The following is a 25156-nucleotide window of genomic DNA, read 5'->3' as shown; positions in this document are numbered from 1 at the left end:
GGGTGAAGAAGTCGATCATCCAAGTGTCTGACTGGGTCCGAGCCCGACGGCCTCAGCGGTGCAACAAAAGGGCCTCATTCTGGTCGGAACCCCTGCAGGTCAGTCGACAACTGGGGCCCGCCACATTCATGTTGAGCAATGGATCACGCTGGCACGCCAGCCGCCTCAGAAAAGTCCCTGCCCCTCGAGGAATACGAATGCACACAACACAGACATGCAGGCCAGAGACACCACCGGATGGACCTCCTCCACCACTACCCCCCGAGCCCCAGCCTCTGTGGGCTCCCCAAGGGCCAGAGGCATAAGCGGTGGCGGTTGAAGAAAGGCCTAGGTGGGCATGAACTCGCCCTGCTCATCTGGGGGACTACTTAACCTGTTATGGATAGGGGGCAGTATTTTCACGGCCGGATAAAAAACGTACCCAATTTAATCTGTTTATTACTCCTGCCCAGAAACTAGAATATGCATATAATTGTTTGATTTGGATAGAAAACACCCTACAGTTTCTAAAACTGATTGAATGGTGTCTGTGAGTATAACAGAACTCATATGGCAGGCAAAAACCTGAGAAGATTCCAAACAGGAAGTGCCCTCTCTGACCATTTCTTGGCCTTCTTTAGCCTCTTTATTGAAAACAGAGGATCTCTGCTGTAACGTGACACTTTCTAAGGCTCCCATAGGCTCTCAGAAGGCGCCAGAACGTTGAATGATGACTTTGCAGTCCATGGCTGAAAAACAGTAGCGCATTTGGATAGTGGTCGATCTGAGAACAATGAGACGGGCGCGGGCGTGCATGTGAAGAGTCCATTTTACATTTTCAGTCTTTGAACGAAAACAGGGTTTCCCGGTCGGAATATTATCGCTATTTTACGAGAAAAATCGCATAAAAATTTATTTTAAACAGCCTTTGACATGCTTCGAAGTACGGTAATGGAATATTTTGACATTTTTTGTCACAATATGCGTCGGCGCGTCACCCTTCGTTACCCTTCGGATAGTGTCTTGAACGCACGAACAAAACGCCGCTATTTGGATATAACATGGATTATTTGGAACCAAACCAAGATTTGTTGTTGAAGTAGAAGTCCTGGGAGTGCATTCTGACGAAGAACAGCAAAGGTAATCCAATTTTTGGTGAGTACCAAACTTGGTGGGTGTCAAAATAGCTAGCCTGTGATGGCCGGGCTATCTACTCAAAATATTGCAAAATGTGCTTTCACCGAAAAGCTATTTTAAAATCGGACACCGCGATTGCATAAAGGAGTTCTGTATCTATAATTCTTAAAATAATTGTTATGTTTTTTGTGAACGTTTATCGTGAGTAATTTAGTAAATTCACCAGAAGTGTTCGGTGGGAATGCTAGTTCTGAACGTCACATGCTAATGTAAAAAGCTGGTTTTTGATATAAATATGAACTTGATTGAACAAAACATGCATGTATTGTATAACATAATGTCCTAGGAGTGTCATCTGATGAAGATCATCAAAGGTTAGTGCTGCATTTAGCTGCGGTTTTGGTTTTTGTGACATTATATGCTAGCTTGAAAAATGGGTGTCTGATTATTTCTGGCTGGGTACTCTCCTGACATAATCTAATGTTTTGCTTTCGTTGCAAAGCCTTTTTGAAATCGGACAGTGTGGTTAGATAAAGGAGAGTCTTGTCTTTAAAATGGTGTAAAATAGTCATATGTTTGAAAAATTGAAGTTTTCGGATTTTCGAGGAGTTTGTATTTTGCGCCACGCCCTATAATGGGATATTGGAGCGGTGTTCCGCTAGCGGAACGTCTAGATGTAAGAAGTTAACCTGTTAGGGCTAGGGGGCAGTATTGACACGGCTGGATAAAAAACGTACCCAATTTAATCTGGTTACTACTCCTGCCCAGTAACTAGAATATGCATATAATTATTGGCTTTGGATAGAAAACACTCCAAAGTTTCTAAAACTGTTTGAATGGTGTCTGTGAGTATAACAGAACTCAAATGGCAGGTCAAAACCTGAGAAGATTCTGTACAGGAAGTAACCTGTCTGACCATTTCTTGGCCTTCTTTGCCATCTCTATCCATTACAAAGGATCTCTGGTGTTACGTGACACTTCCTACGGCTGCCATAAGCTCTCAGAAGGCGGCAAAAAGCTGAATTGTGGCTTTGCAGGCTCTGGCTGAAAAAAAGTAGCGCGTTTGGGTAGTGGCTGGTTACAGTACTGTGAGACTCAGGCTCGTGCCTGCGTCGACCGAAAGCTTTGTTTTCTTTCCTCTGTTTAACTAAACGGAGATTCCCGGTCGGAATATTATCGCTTTTTTACGAGAAAAATGGCATAAAAATTGATTTTAAACAGCGGTTGACATGCTTCGAAGTACGGTAATGGAATATTTAGAATTTTTTTTGTCACGAATTGCGCCATGCTCGTAACCCTGATTTATCATTTCGGATAGTGTCTGGAACGCACGAACAAAACGCCGCTATTTGGATATAACGATGGATTATTTTGGACCAAACCAACATTTGTTATTGAAGTAGCAGTCCTGGGAGTGCATTCTGACGAAGACAACAAAGCTAATCAAACTTTTGTAATAGTAAATCTGACTTTGGTCAGGGCGAAAACCTAGTCGGTGTCTAAATGGCTAGCCGTGATGGCTGGGCTATCTACTGAGAATATTGCAAAATGTGCTTTCCCCCGAAAAGCTATTTTAAAATCGGACACCTCGATTGCACAAAGGAGTTCTGTATCTATAATTCTTTAAATAATTGTTATGTTTTTTGTGAACGTTTATCGTGAGTAATTTAGTAAATTGTTAGTAAATTCGCTGGAAGTTTGCGGGGGTATGCTAGTTCTGAACGTCACATGCTAATGTAAAAAGCTGGTTTTTGATATAAATATGAACTTGATTGAACAAAACATGCATGTATTGTATAACATAATGTCCTAGGATTGTCATCTGATGAAGATCATCAAAGGTTAGTGCTGCATTTAGCTGTCTTCTGGGGTTATGTGACATTATATGCTAGCTTGAAAAATGGGTGTCTGATTATTTCTGGCTGGGTACTCTGCTGACATAATCTAATGTTACTCACTAAATTACTCACGATAAACGTTCACAAAAAGCATAACAATTATTTTAAGAATTATAGATACAGACCTCCTCTATGCACTCAATATGTCCGATTTTAAAATAGCTTTTTGGTGAAAGCACATTTTGCAATATTCTAAGTACATAGCCCAGGCATCACGGGCTAGCTATTTAGACACCCGGCAAGTTTAGCACTCACCATAATCATATTTACTATTATAAAAGTTTGATTACCTTTTGTTGTCTTCGTCAGAATGCACTCCCAGGACTGCTACTTCAATAACAAATGTTGGTTTGGTCCAAAATAATCCATCGTTATATCCGAATAGTGGCGTTTTGTTCGTGCGTTCCAGACACTATCCGAAATGGTAAAGAAGGGTCGTGCGCATGGCGCAATTCGTGACAAAAAAATTCTAAATATTCCATTACCGTACTTCGAAGCATGTCAACCGCTGTTTAAAATCAATTTTACGCCTTTTTTCTCGTAGAAAAGCGATAATATTCCGACAGGGAATCTCCTTTTCGGCAAACAGAGGAAAAAATCACAAAGGCGGGGGCGGTCGGGTCACGCGCCTAAGGCCAGAGTCCCTTGATCGGCCACTTGAGAAAGGCGATCAAGTGTTTCAGCCTGGGGCTGGGATGACGACATTCTGTTTTTTCCCGGGCTCTGAGCGCCTATGGACGACGTAGGAAGTGTCACGTTAGAGCAGAGATCCTTAGTAAAAGATAGAGATGGAAAAGAAGTTCAAGAAATGGTCAGACAGGCCACTTCCTGTAAAGGAATCTCTCAGGTTTTGACCTGCCATTTGAGTTCTGTTATACTCACAGACACCATTCAAACAGTTTTAGAAAATTTAGGGTGTTTTCTATCCATATGTAATAAGTATATGCATATTCTAGTTACTGAGTAGGAGTGGTAACCAGATTAAATCGGGTATGTTTTTTATCCAGCCGTGTCAATGCTGCCCCCTAGCCCTAACAGGTTAACCTCCCCACGTCTACCTTTGACTCATTCCTCTCTGCCTCCTTCTTTCCCAACCTTCGTTCTCTCTCTACCGCTACTCTCTCCTCTTCCATCCTATCATCTCTTCCCTCTGCTCAAACCTTCTCCAACCTATCTCCTGATTCTGCCTCCTCAACCCTCCTCTCCTCCCTTTCTGCATCCTTTGACTCTCTATGTCCCCCATCCTCCAGGCCGGCTCGGTCCTCCCCTCCTGCTCCGTGGCTCGACGACTCATTGCGAGCTCACAGAACAGGGCTCCGGGCAGCCGAGCGGAAATGGAGGAAAACCTTCTCCTCCCTCCTGAATCCTCCTCCCCCCCCCTCCTCCCTCTCTGCGGATGACTTCGTCAACCATTTTGAAAAGAAGGTTGACGACATCCGATCCTCGTTGCTAAGTCAAACGACACCGCTGGTCCTGCTCACACTGCCCTACCCTGTGCTTTGACCTCTTTCTCCCCTCTCTCTCCAGATGAAATCTTGCGTCTTGTGACGGCCGGCCGCCCAACAACCTGCCCGCTTGACCCTATCCCCTCCTCTCTTCTCCAGACCATTTCCGGAGACCTTCTCCCTTACCTCACCTCGCTCATCAACTCATACTTGACCGCTGGCTACGTCCCTTCCGTCTTCAAGAGAGCGAGAGTTGCACCCCTTCTGAAAAAAACCTACACTCGATCCCTCCGAAGTCAACAACTACAGACCAGTATCCCTTCTTTCTTTTCTCTCCAAAACTCTTGAACGTGCCGTCCTTGGCCAGCTCTCCTGCTATCTCTCTCAGAATGACCTTCTTGATCCAAATCAGTCAGGTTTCAAGACTGGTCATTCAACTGAGACTGCTCTTCTCTGTGTCACGGAGGCTCTCCGCACTGCTAAAGCTAACTCTCTCTCTCCTCTGCTCTCATCCTCCTAGACCTATCTGCTGCCTTTGATACGGTGAACCATCAGATCCTCCTCTCCACCCTCTCCGAGTTGGGCATCTCCGGCGCGGCCCACGCTTGGATTGCGTCCTACCTGACAGGTCGCTCCTACCAGGTGGCGTGGCGAGAATCTGTCTCCGCACCACGTGCTCTCACCACTGGTGTCCCCCAGGGCTCTGTTCTTGGCCCTCTCCTATTCTCGCTATACACCAAGTCACTTGGCTCTGTCATATCCTCACATGGTCTCTCCTATCATTGCTATGCAGACGACACACAATTAATCTTCTCCTTTCCCCCTTCTGATAACCAGGTGGCGAATCGCATCTCTGCATGTCTGGCAGACATATCAGTGTGGATGACGGATCACCACCTCAAGCTGAACCTCGGCAAGACGGAGCTGCTCTTCCTCCCGGGGAAGGACTGCCCGTTCCATGATCTCGCCATCACGGTTGACAACTCCATTGTGTCCTCCTCCCAGAGTGCTAAGAACCTTGGCGTGACCCTGGACAACACCCTGTCGTTCTCTACTAACATCAAGGTGGTGACCCAATCCTGTAGGTTCATGCTCTACAACATTCGCAGAGTACGACCCTGCCTCACACAGGAAGCGGCGCAGGTCGTAATCCAGGCACTTGTCATCTCCCGTCTGGATTACCGCAACTCGCTGTTGGCTGGGCTCCCTGCCTGTGCCATTAAACACCTACAACTCATCCAGAACGCTGGTGTTCAACCTTCCCAAGTTCTCTCACGTCACCCTTCTCCTCTGCTCTCTCCACTGGCTTCCTGTTGAAGCTCGCATCCGCTACAAGTCCATGGTGCTTGCCTACGGAGCTGTGAGGGGAACGGCACCTCCGTACCTTCAGGCTCTGATCAGGCCCTACATCCAAACAAGGGCACTGCGTTCATCCACCTCTGGCCTGCTCGCCTCCCTACCTCTGAGGAAGCACAGTTCCCGCTAAGCCCAGTCAAAACTGTTCGCTGCTCTGGCACCCCAATGGTGGAACAAGCTCCCTCACGACGCCAGGACAGCAGAGTCAATCACCACCTTCCGGAGACACCTGAAACCCCACCTCTTTAAGGAATACCTAGGATAGGATAAAGTAATCCTTCTAACCCCCCCCTTAAAAGATTTAGATGCACTATTGTAAAGTGGTTGTTCCACTGGATATCATAAGGTGAATCCACCAATTTGTAAGTCGCTCTGGATAAGAGAGTCTGCTAAATGACTTATTAAATGATTGTCAAAATGGCATTAATGTTGAGCTGAACCAAAGGTTTCACCAGGTATCTCTCCTATTACCTCTTCCTCTCATACACTGCATATGTTCCACAGCAGCAACTTGATGCGGTATGAAATAGAGACTTTATACCCCTCCTTCCACCACAGCACCCTTGTCTCTCATTTAACACTATCTCTTGCTAACCTAGATTTAATGTTCCAAATATCTGTGGTGAATGACACATCGAGCTTACTAACTATCTGACCTATTAAATCTGACCATGAACTCTATGGTGAACTCTGCTATCTCCTGACGTACTAGATAGCTACTTTATTAATACTCTCTCAGTCTGTGGTCCCCCTGTGGAAAAAACTTCTAAATCCTCCATAATCACTGTAGCATAGGTAGTATCTAATGTTGATCACTTAGTTTCCTACTGTAAGCACTGTATAGTTAGTGATGCTTGTATGCATGGAAAACTGTACAGCATATGCATATTTTCTGGAGCTCATTTAAATGAAATTATCAAATTTGTAAATTAATATAACCCCTACTTTTCAATGGCTGTGCGGTAAATTCATATATGAATTGTTTGCCAATTATACCCCTTCCAGGCTGATAAGACTAGAATATCATCAACTTCTGTAATATGTCTATCAAACATTCAATGAAGTAATTAGTGATCCATTACTTTAATATTTTAATTATAACTTTTTCCGTATTTGTTACGTTACAGCCTTATTCTAAAATGGATTCAATCATTTCCCCCCCCCAGACAATACCGCATAATGACAAAATAAAAAACGATTTCTTTTGCCATTTTTGCACATTTATTACAAATACAAAACTGAAATATCACATTTACATAACTGTTCAGACCCTTTACTCAGAACTTTGTTGAAGCACCATGGACAGCAATTACAACCTCAAGTCTTCTCGGGTATGACGCTACAAGCTTGGCACACCTGTATTTGGGGACTTTCTCCAATTCCTCTCTGCAGATCCTTTAATGGTCTGTCGGGTTGGATGGGGAGCATTGCTGCACAGGTCTCTCCAGAGATGTTTGATTGGGTTCAAGGCTCTGGATGAGCCACTCAAGGACATTCAAAGACTCCTGCGTTGGCTGTGTGGGTTGTCATCAATGATCTCTCTGTACTTTGCTCTGTTAATCTTTGCCTCGATCCTGACTACTCTCCCAGTCCCTGCCGCTGAAAAACGTCCCACAGCATGATGCTGCCACCACAATGATTCACCTTATGGATGGTGTTTATGTTTTTTATTTTTAATACATTTGCAAAAATGTCTAAAAAACAGCTTTTGCTTCGTCATTATGGGATATTGTGCGTAGATTGCATATTTTTTATTTTATTTAATACATTTTAGAATAAGGCTGTAACGTAACAAAATGTGGGAAAAGGACAAGGAGTCTGAATACTTTCCAAATGCACTGTATATTCAGCTTAATATTAAAGACTGGGGACCATTGACACTCCTGGGTTATGATACAAAAAATATTAGCAGATTGTAAAGCTCATTGTACAAAGATGCCTAACCTCTTGGGGCTAGGTGGGACGCTAGCGTGCCACCTGTGGTGCACTCCATCAACAGCAGGTGCATTTCAAGAGCGGCAAATTTGAATCCAAATAAATGTCAAAATTCAAATTTTTCAAAAATACAACTATGTTACACCATTTGAAAGATAAACATCTCCTTAATCTAACCACGTTTTACGATTTCAAAAAGGTTTTACGGCGAAAGCATAAATTTAGAGTATGTTAGGACAGTACATTTACAAGAGTTGTGTGTAATGTTTTGTCAAGTCAAAGACAGGGTCACCAAAACCATAAAACCAGCTAAAATGATACACTAACCTTTTACAATCTCCATCAGATGACACTCCTAGGACATTATGTTAGACAATGCATGCATTTTTAGTTCTATCAAGTTCATATTTATATACAAAAACAGCGTTTTACTATGGCATTGATGTTGAGGAAATCGTTTCCCTCCAATAACCGGCAGTCAAGTCAGCGTCAGAAATTAAATAATTAAAATTAGAAAACATTGGTAAAATATTATATTGTCATTTAAAGAATTATAGATTTACATCTTTTGAACGCAATCAACTTGCCAGATTTAAAAATAACCTTACTGGGAAATCACACTTTGCAATAATCTGAGCACTGTGCCCAGAAAAATACGCGTTGCGATACAGACTAGACGTCATGTTGGGGAGATCTAAAATCGAAAATACTATGTAAATAATCCATTACCTTTGATTCTCTTCATCAGATGTCACTTCCAGGTATCACAGGTCCATAACGAATGTAGTTTTGTTCAAAAAAGCTCATCATTTATGTCCAAAAATCTCCGTCTCGTTAGCACATGATGTAAGCCAGCCGGACTTCTCGTCATGAACGAGGGGAAAAATATATTTCCGTTCGTTCAAACATGTCAAACGTTGTATAGCATAAATCATTAGGGCCTTTTTTAACCAGAACATGAATAATATTCAAGGTGGACGAATGCATAGCCTTTTATAACGTATTGGAACGAGGGTACCCAACATGAAGTAGCGCGCCAGGTGTCTAATGGGACATCACCGTTCCATGGCTCTTGTTCGGTCAGATCTCCCTCCAGAAGACTCAAAACACTTTGTAAAGGCTGGTGACATCTAGTGGAAGCAATAGGAAGTGCCAAAATATTCCTAAACCCCTGTGTTTTTCAATGGGAGAGGTTTAAAGTCAATACAACACATCAGGTATCCACTTCCTGTCAGAAAATGTCTCAGGGTTTTGCCTGCCAAATGAGTTCTGTTATACTCACAGACACCATTCAAACAGTTTTGGAAACTTTAGAGTGTTTTCTATCCATATATAATAAGTATATGCATATTCTAGTTACTGGGTAGGATTAGTAACCAGATTAAATCGGGTACATTTTTTTTATCCAGACGTGCAAATGCTGCCCCCTAGACCCAACAGGCTAACATTATGCAGCTGTATAAGTCAGTTCTTGTTTTACATTGACAACACAGAGTATTTATAGTTTTCACAGTTATTAAATATTCTTCCCCGCACAGATATTCCCTTTAATTAAACAGTATATAGTATATACTGTATAATTACTCATTGTACAGTATATTATACAGTATATCCTCTCCTTATGCAAATTTCACTTCCCTTCTCCACCTCGTCCCTATATAAAAACCTCTCTGTATCTGAGAGTCCTAGTACGTCCCTCTGAGTCCTGGAGAGGAGAGAAGAGCAGCTCCCACCAGTTCAACTTCAACACAAACCATGTTCCCTGCATCTCTGCTGCTGTTGGTAACTGCATCATGTGTCTCTTTTTTAAAAATATTTATGGTGAATAAATTGACTAATTTAACAACATCTGTGGTTTCTTTCAACAGGTGTTCAGAGTCAGACATTGACTGAGTCTGGACCAGGGGTTAAAAAGCCTGGAGAATCACACAAACTGATCTGTACAGCCTCTGGTTTAGACATAAATGGCTACTGGATGGGTTGGATCAGACAGGCTCCTGGGAAAGGACTGGAGTGGATTGCAGCTATTACTGGCAGTGATGGTGGCAGCACTTATTACCCCCAGTCAGTTCAGGGTCGGTTCACCATCTCCAGAGACAACAGCAAGCAGCAGGTATATCTCCAGATGAACAGCCTGAAGACTGAAGACTCTGCTGTTTATTATTGTGCCAAAGACACAGTGACACAGGAGGCTGCAGCGTCGTACAAAAACTGGTCAACACTGATCTCAGTATGAGTCTCTAAAATTAGTCTATGGTTCACTCTGTCAGCATCAACTGCATGTCGTCAACAACACACACACTGGTCGAGACATACCGTACTCTCACCTACAGGTCATATGCTCAATTATATCTAAAATATTGAAGTATTAAAAACACATTCTTTAAAAAAATTATATAAATAAAAATGTAATTGGCCGAGTATAGATCATTGAGGGACACCAACAGTTAGATTGTTATATTCTGTGCTATTTCAAGTAACATTAATAACAATAATAATTGTTTTTATGGTAATAAGATGCTGTAAACAAAGTGAGATTCTAAAGTTTGTATTGCAGGTTGTTGCAGCTCATACCAATCAATCTACTCAACATGTCAGTGATACTAGTTGATTCTCTCTCTTCTTATACCAACTTCTCTCAGCTGTATGCAAAGTTCCACTCCTCTTCTCTCAGTATATAAAGAAAATGTGTATCTGTATTTCACTCAATTGGAATATACAAGTGCAGCTCCCACCAGTCTAAGTTCAACACAAACCATGCTTCCTGTTATCTGCTGCTACTGCTGGCAGGGGCCTCCTGTGAGTTTTTGGGAGCGATATATGAAAAAACAACAGAGGAATAGTATTCAGTCAAATGAATTGGAAAATAGAATTCACTGAAGGTTGTATATCGTTGTGTTTGTTTTATTTTACAGGTGTGTTTTGTCAGACTGAGCTCTACACAGCCATGCTCTATGACCCTGCAAGCTGGACAGCCTCTGACCCTCTCCTGTAATGTCTCTGGGTATTCTTTAACCAGCACCAGCTACTGTACAGGTTGGGTTTGACAGCCTGCAGGAAAAGCACTGGAGTGAGTTGGAGAAATATGTGGCAGTGGTAACATATATTAAAGTGATAAGCTGAAAACAAGTTCAGTATCTCCAGAGACACTTCCAGCAGCACAGTAACTTTAACAGGATAGAGTCTGCTGACTGAAGACACAGCTGTGTGTTATTGTGCTCAAAGACCACAGTGATACAAACCAACACAGGACCTTTACAAAAACGGAATATTCATTAGAATCAAGCACAAGTGCAACATATGCCCCTGAGTTAAATATACTATAATATTATCAATTGAAGAACTGCTCTATAAAATAAAACTTCTTATTGATATATTGGCACAATAAGTGGCTATGTCACTATAACATGTACAACTTAATTCTTCACCAAAACATTTCTCAATAGTACCGACATATGTAGTATTTAGACCACTAGAGCTACGGGGAGAAACATTTAACACCATAGAGATGCAAATATGTTTCTATGCACAAAGACCCAAGGTCTCCTCCCATTGTATTGGAGTCTGATATAACTGCCCTCCACAGACCATCTACCTCAGTCATGACAAGTAGTCCCAGTCTATGTTCCTCCTTTTACAGAATATTAGAACCATCCCACAATGAGAGTTCTAGAATGTGTGTCCCTCTTGACTCTCATCTCAGGTGAGTTAACTGTGTTTTTTTCTGTCCAGTGTAGGAGAGAGGAGAGGATCTGTGCTACTTGGCTGGAGGGTCACGGTAACCTAAACTCTCTGTCTGTTTTTCAGCTGTTCAGGGGCAGTCACTCACCTCCTCTGAGCCAGTGGTGAAGAGACCTGGAGAGCCATTAACACTGTCCTGTGCTGTGTCTGGATTCTCCATGGGTAGTTACAGGATGCACTGGATCCGTCAGAAACCAGGGAAAGGACTTGAGTGAATTGGATACATTTACAGTGACACTGCTTATTATGCGCAGTCTCTCCAGGACCAGTTCGCCATCACCAAAGACATCTCCAAAAACCAGCTGTACTTAGAGGTGTAAAGCCTGAAGACTGAAGACTCTGCTGTTTATTATTGTGCCAGAGACACAGTGACAGAGGAGGCTGCAGCACCTTACAAAAACTGATCAACACTGAACCCAGTATGAGAGGCAATGAGGCACTTCTGTTGTTCAGACACACTCTCTATGAGAGAGCAGAAAGACTGAAAAGTAATGGAAAAAACATTGAAATCAATATTATCCTCTTAAAATAATCCACACATATTATAACCTGAAAAGCACATTATTTACATGAGCCCAAAGTCAACTTTACAGAATTGAGTTAATTGTAGCTGTTACTGTAATGTGGTTCTGTGTGTAGCTGGTGTAGAGAGTCAGGCGCAGGACAGCAGAAATGAGTAAACAACGTACTTTACTCAAAATACAAAAATACAACGCAAAATATACGAGCCCACAAATAACGGACCGATTTACAAAGAACAATCCCTCACAAACAAACATGGGGAACAGAGGGTTAAATAATAAACAGGTAATTGGGTGAGTGAAACCAGGTGTGTAAGACTAAGACAAAACAAATGGAAAATGAAAAGTGGATGGGCGGTGGCTAGAAGGCCGGTGACGTCGACCGCCGAACGCCGCCCGAACAAGGAGAGGGACCGACTTCGGCGGAAGTCGTGACAGTTACGTTTTGAATATCTTTATCAGACAGAATTATATTATTGTGATCAGCAAACAGAAATATACTAAAACTAAAAACAGTAATGGACCAATTATAGATCCTTGGGGAACTGCACAATAGATTACAAAGAGGGGATAAGCAGTAAAAGATACATCTAAATCAATACAACTTGTATTGTCCCAGATAGGGAAATGCACTTCTTTCTGTGCTGTTCAGCCCTGTATAAAATGTCAAACATATCTAGTCTGAACATCTCACATGTAAAATCTGTAAAACAGAGAGCAGAATAAAGGACAGGAAGGAAGGAATCAAAGAATAGAGCAGAATATCTCTCATTCTCTATTTAAGCCTCCAGAGGGAGGTGTATGCAAAGTCTCCCTCCTCTCCATCTCTTTATAATTAGATACTCAGCGCTGACCTTCTCATTATAGGTAGCTTGGACTGACATTACAGCAAGCCCTGCACTAACCTGCCTATCACTGAACAATGGAACTGATGACTGTCTGGTGTTTAGTAGTCATGGTTCATATACAGTAAGTGAGAATGTGTTATCTTCATGAGTGTCTTCAACAGTGCAAGTATTCAGTAAACGTAGTCTACACAGCCAATAATGACCTGTTTCTAAACTGCTTATTAAGAACAGATAACTAAAACATAGTGATCGGTGGAAGTGATAGTAATAATAATAATAATAATAATACATGTGACATATATAGAGCTTTTCAAGGACCCAAAACTTCTTATTGATACACTGGCACAATACGTGTCTATGTCACTACTACATGAACACCTTGAGTCTTCACCAAAACATTTCTCAATAGTACCAATATATGTAGTATTTAGACCACTAGAGCTACGGAGAGAAACATTTAACACCATAGAGATGCAAATGTGTTTCTGTTCACATAGACCCAAGTTCTCCTCACATTTCAGTAGTCTGATATAAGTGCCCTCCGCAGACCATCTATCTCAGTCACGACGACCCCTCCCAGTCTGTGCTCCTCCTTTACAGAATTTTAGATCTGTCACACAATGAGAGTTCTAGAATGTGTGTTCCTCCTGGCTCTCATCTCAGGTGAGTTAACTGGAGCTATGCTACTTGGCTGGTGGGTCACAGTCATGTAAACTCTCTCACATCCTCCTAGCAAGTGGTGAAGAAACCTTGAGAGTCAGTAACACTGTCCTGTACAGTGTCTGGATTCTCCATGGGTAGCTACTACATGCACTGGATCCGTCAGAAACCAGGGAAAGGACTGGAGTGGATTGGGCGCATTGACACTGGCACTGGCACTATATTTGCCCAGTCCCTCCAGGGCCAGTTCACCATCACCAAATACAGCTCCAAAAAAGGTGAAAAGTCCGGAAATTACGGTAGTCTGAACATCCCACATGAAAAATCTGAAAATAAGAGAGTGAAGAATGCTGATAATTTTCATGCCAGCTTGTAGTGTATTAAAGGTTTAAAAAGTATTGTAAAGTTTTTGATTTCCACTTTAAAATGTCAGAGTTGATTTGCCCTAACAAAAAATGTATCACTCCCCCAAAAAAATGTCCATTAATTACAATCCACATAATAATTCACATTTCTGGTTGCAGCAGGATTATTTCCTGCTGTAGAAAACTGGCTCAAATGTAGATCCTACATCTGTATCCCACTCAGTCTTTATTTAAGTCTCTAGAAGACAGTCGATGCAAAGTCTCCTCCCCTTCATCCCTTTATAAACAGACACTCAACTCTGGTCTTTTCATTATAGGCAGCTTGGACTGACATTACAACAAGTCCTATATTAGCTAATACTGAACAATGGAACAGATGATTATCTGCAGTTTAGTTCTCATGGTGATGTCCATACACAGTAAGTAAAACATTACACATTGGTGACTGAAGAATGGCTGAGTTGTTAAACTCGAAATCAGTGTAAATACCACATCTTCAACTGAGTGTTTTTTGTTGTTGCAGGTGTTTGTTGTGATATAAGGCTGGATCAGTCTCCTCCTCAAGTGAAAAGACCTGGTGACACTGTTAAACTGTCCTGTACAATCTCTGGTTTCTCAATGAGTGGCTACTGGATACACTGGATGAGGCAGAACCAAGGCAAAGCCCTGGAGTGGATCGGGAGAATGAATAGCAATTCTCCATACTACTCAGACTCCCTGAAAGACCAGTTCACCCTGACTGAGGACGTCTCCACAAGCACACAGTTCTTAGAGGCCAAGAGTCTGAGATCAGAGGACTCTGCTGTTTATTATTGTGCCCGAGAGACACAGTGACTGAAGCTGGTGAAGCAGCTGTACAAAAACCCATAGCCCCTAACAACATGGTAAGCTGGTGTACTACTTCCTTTCTTTGTGTCACACTAGACTAATACTCAGTATCATTACTGTAAAGAATTCAACAACAACAATATCACAAAACACTACACAATATAAGAGTCCAGCTCTGACACTCAAACTACCCAATCAAAGTATATTTTGTCCAGTCTGGTCAAGCTTTCTTGTTTTCACATGAACAAGTATTTAAAGGCCAAGTGAAGTCAAAAACATGATTTTCTTGTGTATTATATATATATATATATATTTCCACACTATAAGTTTGGAATAATACTGTGAAATTGTGAAAATGATCATAATGCCATTTTAGTGTAAGATTGTTTTTTAAACACTTCCTGAAACTTGTGGCCTTCCATGGGAGTTGTGGCCTTCCATGGGAGTTGTGGCCTTCCATGGTGACATCACCATGCAGTAAATTAGTTAATTGACCAATAAGAAGGACAGTCCAAACCTTTGCCAATAACAGCACATTTTCTGTTTCCCCTCCCCACTCAAACCACTCCCAGACAGTCCTAGCAAAATTCTTGCTTGAGAAATTGCTCTTTGCTATGAAGATATTTTTTACAATATTAATTGAAAACAGTCACATTATTGCTACCCAGAAATTAGATAATCATTTTGAGATAAAAACAGCTCCATTGAACCTTTAACAAACTATTCAGGTCTTATGAATCTGTTCCCCATTTCTGAATTCTATATTTAATCTCTGTGTGATCTTTTCACCCTGTGAGGAGGAGTCAATGCAAAACTATGAGCTTTTCCATCACTACTTATTTCACTACAGAGTGGAGGAGAGGGACTGAAGCTCTGACTAGACTGAAACACAGAAACACATCTAATAACTAATAATAATTAATCATGACATTTACTATTGTGGTTCTACTGATGACAATGGGCTTGACAGGTGAACACTATTACACTGTTTTTATTTGTAAAACAATGTTAGCTGAGTTTTTGAGTCAAGGTATTTTATCAAATTATACTTTGTTTCCACAGGTGTTCAGAGTCAGACATTGACTGATTCTGGACCAGTGGTTAAAAAGCCTGGAGAATACCACCAACTGACCTGTACAAGTATGGGTAGCTGCAGCTCAATGTGGCGACCGAAGTATGGGTGAGTGGGTGTGTCAAAATGAGTGGGTGTATGGAAAGCGAATCAGCTAATTGAGCAGATTTGTTGCCACTCAAGACTGTTTTGCGTGGCTGATTGGGCTGCACTATGAGTCGATAGTAAACCAGCGACCGTGCTCCAGTGTTGTCCCTGCCGAATTAATGCGCTTCCTACAGGGTATCAAGGTTGTGTCGCCAGCGGTAGCTACGTGGCATTATATTTCAAGTAGGATAGCAGCCTACACAATAAATAACAAATATTTTAACCATCTAGATGTCACCTTTATACATTCATACAGTCTACTACTCAATGGGGAGGGCATGAAAAGCTACAACATGGTAACAATATCGGGACCAAGTGCCCTTCGGACCGTAATTATCACCGGAGGAACTGTGGATCGTCGCCAGAAACTCCGGACTGTAGGTCGTTGCCGGAAGCTCTGGACCGTGGGTCGTCGCCGGAGACTCCGGACCGTATATCGTCGCCGGGGACTCTGGACCGTAGATCGCCACAGAAGGCTCTGGACCGGGAACCGTCGCCGGAGTCCCCGGACCGCCGACCGTCGCTGGAGGCTCTGGACCGCAGACCTTCACTGGAGGCTCTGGACCGCCGGCTGTCACTGGAGGCTCTGGACCGCAGACCGTCGCTGGTGGCTCTGGACCGGGAACCGTCGCTGGTGGCTCCGGACCGGGAACCGTCGCTGGAGGCTCTGGACCGCAGACCTTCACTGGAGGCTCCGGACTGGGGAGCGTCGCTGGAGGCTCCGGACTGGAGAGTGTCGCTGGAGGTTCCGGACCGGGGACCGTCGCTGCAGGCTCCGTGCCATGGATCCTCACTACAGGTTCCGCGCCATGGATCATCACTGGAGGCTTTGTGCCATGGATCATCACTGGAGGCTCTGGGCCATGGATTGTCACTGGAGGCTTCATGCCATGGATCATCCCTACAGGCTCCAGGCCATGGATCATCACTGGAGGCTTCGTGCCATGGATTATCACTGAAGGCTTCGGACCATAGATCATCACTGGAGGCTTCCTACGTGGAGCTGGAACCGGTCTCAACGGACTGGGAAACGCACAGGATATACTGGGCCGTGGAGGCGCACTTGAGGTCTGGAGCTTGGCCCAACACAAAGAAATACAAAAACATAGAACACCCACCCACCTATCACACCCTGACCTAACTAAACAGAGAAAACACAGCTCTCCTAGGTCAGAGCGTGACATTAGATGGCTGTGACCGTCCAGCCAAGTAGCACAGCTCCTCTCCTCTCTCCTACACTGGAATGAAATAACTCCAGTTAACTCACCTGTGATGAGAGCCAGGAGGAACACACATTCTACAACTCTCATTGTGGGTAAATACTAAGATTCTCGAAACAAAGGAGGAGACTGGGAGTGGCAGTTGTGACTGAGGGAGATGGTCTGTGTGGTTCAGTTATTATAGCAGACTATTGGAATGGGAGGAGACGTAGGCTCTTGGAACACAGAACATTTGCATCTTCATGGTGTTAAATGGCTGTTCCTTTAGAATTGTTGGTCTATTTACTACATATCTTGCCAGTTATGAAATGTATTGGACTTGGTGAAGACTCATGGTGTAGACCCTGCTGTTTGTTATTGTGCCAATGTATCAGTAAGAACATTTTACATTTTGTTTTATAGAACTTGATTTGAACAAATACAGTCCTACTGTTTTTATGTCTCTACTGGTGGTAAATAAATGCCTTATTGTTGTGTTGTGCTTGATTCATTCCATGGGTATAAGGTTTTTGTACTGGTCTGTTGCTGGTTTGTATCACTGTGGCCACCGAGCACAGTAATACACAGCTGTGTCTTCAGTCTGCAGACTCTGTCCTTTTAAAAACACTGTGTTGCTGGAAGTGTCTCTTGTGAAACTGAACCTGTCTTTTAGGGAACTTTGAGAGTTTGAGCTTCCATCATAATAGATGGTCCAAATCCATTCAAGTGCTTTTCCTGTAGGATGTCGGATCCAGCCTATTCCATGGAGGTTGGTGCTATCAGTCAGAGAATAACCAGAGACTTTACAGGTGATGCTCAAAGACTCTCCAGGCTTTACATCCAATGAGCTTGGTTGGGTGAACTCAAGTCCACAGTGTACACCTGTCAATGGAAGAATAAGAATTAAAACAATCTATGGATTTTACAGAGTAATCAAAAAAGTAATTTGACAGTGTAAACTATCGATACAGAATCACAAATAAGGTTTTCAGTTTCAAAAACTAAAATCGAAAGAGACTCACATGATGCAGCTGTCAGCAGCAGCAGCAGAGATGCAGGGAACATGATTTGTGTTGAAGCTGAATTGGTGGGAGCTGGATTGTTAAGTCTGAGTGAAAGAGAAACAGACACTCCACTTTATATCAATAGAGAAAGGGGGTGTAACTTTGCATAGACCTGAGAGAGCTATTAGAATAAGAAGAGTGTACATAAATAACTTGTTTTGAAATAAATACATTGATTGACTTTTATAAGCTGAACCAACCTGCATAATGAATTGTAAAACAGGGGTGTAACTTTGCATAGACCTTAGAGATTTAGGTATATTTTAACAATTACATTAAACTTTTGATACTTAAGTATATTTAAAACCAAATGCTTTTAGACTTTTACTTAAGTAGTACTTTACCTGGCAACTTTCATTTTTACTTTAGTTATTTTCTATTAAGGTATCTTTACCTTTACTCAAGTATGACAATTGAGTACTTTTTCCACCACTGTATATAACGATATAGTATCAAAAACAAAAGTCTGATTGACTGTTATAAGCTGAACCAACCTGCATTATGAACTGTTACATGAAATACACATTTGAGTGAAATGTTGATTCTCTCTTTGTTTACAGCATGTTATTTTAACACAATAATTATTGTTTTTCAATGTTTTTGCGAATTGAACAGAATGTATTAATTATGTATAAAATGATTAGTCTGTTTATAAAAATATATAATAATTGAATATAGTAACTTTTCTTGTCCAGCAATGATCTGTATTTGGCCCATTAGACATTAACTTTTACTTAGATTTATTTTATTGAGTTTTCTTTATAAATGTTATTTGATCCCAAAAAATGGCAGGTACATGTTTTTATATGTTTTCATGTATTATTTTGAATATAGTTGAGAATATGATCTGTCTATGATATGTGTCGATCAGTGTGTGTAGTTCATGCTATGGAGTTACTGATAGAGTGGAGCACAGACTCGTCTTAAAGACTTTTATACTGAGATCAATGTTGACCCATTTTTGTACTGCGTTGCAGCCTCCTGTGTCACTGTGGCTGTCAGGTACAATAATAAACAGTCTTCAGGCTCATCATCTGGAGATACACCTGCTGCTTGCTATTGTCTCTGGAGATGGTGAACTGACCCTGAACTGACTGGGAGTAGTATTGGGTACTACCACTGGGATTGCTAATATGAGCAAATGTCGAAATTTGGTTGGAAATCAGGATTCATTGGTCAGTCTATGTCATGGAATGAGCAGGTGTTCATAATGTTTTGTACATCCAGTGAACACAATTCAATTCTCAATTGTCTCAAGGCTAAAAAGCCTTCTATAACATGTCTCCTCCCTTCATCTACACTGATTGAAGTGGATTTAACAAGTGACATCAATAAGGGATCATATCTTTCACCTGGATTCACCTGGTCAGTCTATGTCATGGAAAGACCAGGTATTCATAATGTTTTGTACACTCATTGTATAATTATTCGTTGTATATGATAATTTAATATATAAACTGTTGGTGTCCTTCAACAATCTATACTTGGCCCATTAGATATTTTAATGTACTTTGATTTGCAATTTCAGTTGTATGACTTTTCTTCATCTGCTTGATAAATAAAATGGCAGGTATGTTTTTATGTTTTATTATTTTAGATATAATTGAGAATATGATCTGTCTATTACAGTATGACATGTGTCTCACAGTGTGTGTCAGTGATGCCAATGAGGTTGCGTCAAGTCTCTTAGAGACTTACATCCTGAGATCAATGTTGACCAGTTTTTGTACGACGCTGCATTGACCAGTTTTTGTACGACGCTGCAGCCTCCTGTGTCACTGTGTCTCAGTCACAATAATAAACAGCGGAGTCTTCAGTCTTCAGACTGTTCATCTGGAGATACACCTGCTGCTTGTTAGTGTCTTTGGAGATGGTGAACTGACCCTGAATAAACCGGAAGTAGTAGATTTCAGCACTATCATATCTTATAATGGCAATCCATTTAAGTCCTTTTCCAGGAGCCTGTCTGATCCAAGCCATCCAGTAGTCACTGAATGTAAACCCAGAGGCTGTAGATGTTGAGGGGGAAGCTGCATCCCAATATGGCGACTGGTGTATGGGCGAGTGGGTGCGTTGAATGGAAAGTAGTGGGCGTGTGGAAAGTAGTAGGTGTGTCGAAAGCGCTCTGCTAAAGGTTAGACGGTTTTGATTGAGCTGTTTCTTTTCTTCCGTTTCTTACCATGCCACTACAATACACTGAGCTACTGTACCGCAAGAGGTTGGACTTCTGTTTTTAAGCCAGATGATCTGAGTCGTATTTCACAGTTCTTTTAACACAAATAATTGTACAGTTTCAGTTTTAAAATTGACGATTGTTTATTTTTTATTAAAAGTATTGATGATGGGTGTATACTGTTGCTTCATGAGTTGTATGTGTGTGCTTACTGTGACTGTCACCCTTATATTGGCTACTAATTAGCTACCTCCCACGCCGTTGCCGGACAGTAGGAAATGTCAAGTGGGAGCGAAGGGCACTGTGTCCCGATATTGTCATTTAGCTATTTGCTCCTTACGGACTGTGGTTGGTTTGGATGGCTGTTGTCATGACGTTGGCCTGTGGGTAAGGTTTATGACCCCCCCATAAATACCTTTCTCCCTTCCCCTCTCTGAATCTACTGAAGGACTTGAATAGCCTTTGTTACATTTAGAGAGTCTGGGAACATCAAACAAATGGTGAAAGGAACCATATTTTGTTAATAAAACCAGTTGGAAATATGCTTGATAACGTAATGAGTATGGATTTCATTTCAGTTGTCATCTGAGACATTATGACTGATGACAGGACGACATAAACTGTACCTGAGAAAGTATACGCCCTCTAGTTATCAGAGTCACATGGAATTGTTATGCAATTGAAATGTTTGATATGGAAATTGTTTGTTAGGAGATTAAATGTAATTTTAGCTTCCAAATGAGAGAATTGGGTTTTCATAAGGAAAGTGCCCTGCTCGATCAGTGGCCCAACCCTGTGAAGAGACAGGGGTTATAAACGATGAAACACCTCCCTCCCTCTCTCCACTATATAAGCCTTTGACGAAAAGATAACCACGTGGTTCCAGTACGGGAGGTCTGCAGCCTCTACGTTAGAAGGACACACATGTCAAGAACAGAACTAAGCCAACCTCGGCGTGAGCTTTGGTGGCGAATGGTATGAACTTTGAGCTTATTCACTACAGAAGTGCTACTTCCTAGCCGTTGAGTTAGCAGCGGCCGCTGCTTACGTGGGCTAGGAAAGGACGGACGACAGATCCAGTCTAACAACCAGACGAATATACCACCACGTATCCAATTGACCACCATTGACATTCTTCCAAAAACAGGGAGATCTGTTGGCCAACCCGGCCAGCATCTACGACCAATCTACCGAAGCGCAGCTCAGAGTAAATATTTATTGCATTTTCCTTTTCCAAATGGGCGGTAATTTAGAATGCATAAGATAATGTATTTACGAAAGCATAGCTGCTGTTTCTTTATTCCTAAGTCTTCCCGCTCTTTCATTCAAGCCCAACCCCCTTTCCTTTGTGTAACAGCCATCATGTATGACATCATGTGTATTCGGTGTATTTGTAATTCTGTGTGATTGGTTAGGTATTTAGTAAATAAATAATTAAACCCAATTTTGTATTGCTGATTCAACTTGTTAGCCAGGGTTCGTGAAGATAACCAAGAATTTACAACTTTCATTATGAGACTGAAAATAAAACAAGGGTTAATATTGACTGCTATCGATGTAAAATATTACAAAGTATTTTAAGAGTTTATTCGGAAGATAACGGCTCTATAAACGTTCTTCCGTGGTGCCCCGACTTTCTAGTTAATTACATTTACATGATTAGCTTAATCAGGTAATATTAATTACAGAGAAATCATTTTATAAGTTAGCATGTCATATCACTTAATCCGGCATAGCCAAAGACACTACACTGTTCACAAATTTAAATGTCTATTTGAACCCAATAATGTTTGAATTCAAGAAGTTTAAGCTGCCTATCAATCATTTTGGAAACCAGTGGACAGTGAAATATGCGCTCTTGCAACAGCTGCATAGTGCGGATCCCAGCCTATGGAATAAAAGTGGGGATTTTATTGCTCAATCTAATTCAAGCTGATACAATGTATGATTCCAAATTAGAGGCAGCTGGTCATCGTTGTCTCTAATTGAGGATCATATTTAAGTAGTTGTTTTTCCCACCTGTATTTGTGGAAGATTATTTTGAGTTAGTGCATGTTGCACCGCTGTCGTCACGGTTTGTTATTTTGTGTATAGTTTATTGTTTGTCTGGCTAAGTTTTTTATAGTGTCTTGAACGCACGAACAAAACGCCGCTATTTGGATATAACTATGGATTATTTTGAACCAAACCAACATTTGTTATTGAAGTAGAAGTCCTGGGAGTGCATTCTGACGAAGACAGCAAAGGTAATAACATTTTTCTTATAGTAAATCTGATTTTGGTGAGTGCTAAACTTGCTGGGTGTCTAAATAGCTAGCCCTGTGATGCCGGGCTATCTACTGAGAATATTGCAAAATGTGCTTTCACCGAAAAGCTATTTTAAAATCGGACATAGCGAGTGCATAGAGGAGTTCTGTATCTATAATTCTTAAAATAATTGTTATGTTTATTTGTGAACGTTTATCGTGAGTAATTTAGTAAATTCACCGGAAGTTTGCTAGTTTCCTAGTATGCTAGTTCTGAACGTCACATGCTAATGTAAAAAGCTAGTTTTTGATATAGATATGAACTTCATTGAACAAAACATGCATGTATTGTATAACATAATGTCCTAGGACTGTCATCTGATGAAGATCATCAAAGGTTAGTGCTGCATTTAGCTGTGGTTTGGGTTTATGTGACATTATATGCTAGCTTGAAAAATGGGTGTCTGATTATTTCTGGCTGGGTACTCTGCTGACATAATCTAATGTTTTGCTTTCGTTGTAAAGCCTTTTTGAAATCGCACAGTGTGGTTAGATTAACGAGAGTCTTATCTTTAAAATGGTGTAAAATAGTAATATTTTTGAAAAATTGAAGTAATAGCATTTCTAAGGTATTTGAATAACGCGCCACAGGATTCAACTGGCTGTTGAGTAGGTGGGACGCAAGCACTTAGCCCATAGAGGTTAACCTCAAGTACAAGTCTGTATTTTTTACATGGAGAACACATTAGACTATGTATAGCTTGCACGGTTAATACATATTTTCTCCCCTACAGACATTCCCATTAATGATATATATCCTCTCCTTATGCAAATTCCACCCATCCTCCCTTCCTTTCTCTCCCTCTAGCTCCTATATAAAACCTCTCTGTATCTGAGAGTCCCTGTACGTCCCTCTGAGCCCTGGAGAGTAGAGAAGAACAACTCACACCAGTTCAGCTTCAGCACAAACCATGTTCCCTGCATCTCTGCTGCTGCTGCTGCTGTCAGCTGCCTCCTGTGAGTTTCTGACTGTAGTCTGATCAGTATAACTTGTGTTGTTGTGATACTGATGTGACTGGTTGATTGATCTGACCTGTCATTCCTCTCCCTCCTCAGGTGTCCACTGTCAGGTCGTACTCACACAGGCTGAACAGTCAGTCCAGGGGACCCCTGCAGGATCCCTCAAACTCACATGTGCCTGTAGTGGATTCACTCTAAGCAGCACTAATATGTACTGGATCCGCCAAGCAACTGGAAAAGGACTTGAATGGATCATTTACTATTATTCTGAAGGTAGCAAGAGCAATGCCCAAGTAGTACAGGGCAGATTCACAGCGTCGAAGGATAGCTCTAACTTCTATCTGCACATGAACCTGTTGAAGTCAGAGGACTCTGCAGTGTATTACTGTGCTAGAGACTCACTATGGTTAAACTAATGAGAATAGCCGTACAAAAACCATCTGGTAGAGAAAGGAAGGATGTGTACAAACACACAGACACACGTATGGTATGGCCAGTAGACCATGACAAGGAGACACATGAGGAACAATTCTAATGATGTATCAAATAATAACACAATGATACACCTGTTGGGGCTAGGGGGCAGTATTGAGAATTTTGAAAAAGCGTCTATGATGAACAAAGACCGAATTAGAATGAAGGGACGTTTACGTCCCTGGGATGTCGTCACTTCATTATTGCGCGCACCTGCGCGTGCATGCATGTGAGGCGAGACATTTTTCAAAATGTTTTTCAAGACACAGGAGAGGTCGGGTTGAAATATTACTGATGTTTCACGTTAAAAATGGCCCTAAAGATTGATGCTAAACAACGTTTGACATGTTTGAACGAACGTAAATAGATTTTTTTTTTTACTTTTCGTCGTGACTTTCCCCCCCCCCCACTACATTTTGAGGATCCTACTGAACGCGCTAACAACATGGAACAACTTGGAGTTATTTGGACATAAATTATGAACTTTGTCGAAAGAAACCACATTTGTTGTGGACGTGGGATTCCTGGAAGTGCCTTCTGATGAAGATAATCAAAGGTAAGGGATTATTTACAATAGTATTATTGATATTAGATGGTGCTAACCTGTATATCCTAGCCTATTGTTCTTAGCATAGCACCCCGTTTATTGCAAAGTGTGATTTCCCAGTAAAGTTATTTTGAAATCTGGCAATGCGGTAGCATTTACGAGATGTTAATCTATAATTCTTTGAATGACAATATAATAATTTACCAATGTTTTCAAATAGTAATTTTTGTAAATTGTAACGCTGATCACCGGAAACATTTGAGGGGGGAAAAAAATCAGATTTTCGCCACCTCTGTAAAATGTTGTTTTTGGATATAAATATGAACTTGATGGAACAAAAAATGCATGTATTGTATAACATAATGTCCTTGGAGTGTCATCTGATGAAGATTGTCAAAGGTTAGTGCATAATTTTAGCTGGTTATCTGCTTTTGGTGACGCCTGTCTTTGAATTGACAAAACATTACACACAGCTATTTTCAATGTACTCTCCTAACATAA

General features: G+C 41.5%; 3 gene segments (V, D, J or C); 2 read left to right on the top strand and 1 right to left on the bottom strand.

Moving 5' to 3' along the window:
• LOC106601705 (immunoglobulin heavy variable 3-66-like) overlaps window positions 1–24065 on the top strand; it is a 29606-nt gene extending 5541 nt beyond the window's left edge. Inside the window, 1 exon segment of the V gene segment in view lies at window positions 23731–24065. Within this exon segment, the coding sequence occupies window positions 23731–24050 (320 nt within the window).
• On the top strand, window positions 14089–14722 carry LOC123733430 (immunoglobulin heavy variable 3-74-like). The segment is given in 2 exon segments: window positions 14089–14304; window positions 14409–14722. Coding segments are annotated over 2 exon segments (363 nt in total).
• Window positions 17185–18349, bottom strand: LOC123733429 (Ig heavy chain V region PJ14-like). The segment is given in 2 exon segments: window positions 17185–18013; window positions 18154–18349. Coding segments are annotated over 2 exon segments (369 nt in total).
• Window positions 24066–25156: the final 1091 nt, after the last annotated feature.

Source organism: Salmo salar, unplaced genomic scaffold (genome assembly GCF_905237065.1).
Source record: "Salmo salar unplaced genomic scaffold, Ssal_v3.1, whole genome shotgun sequence".
Taxonomy (NCBI): Eukaryota; Metazoa; Chordata; class Actinopteri; order Salmoniformes; family Salmonidae; genus Salmo; species Salmo salar.
This window is presented reverse-complemented; position numbering and strand designations above follow the sequence as displayed.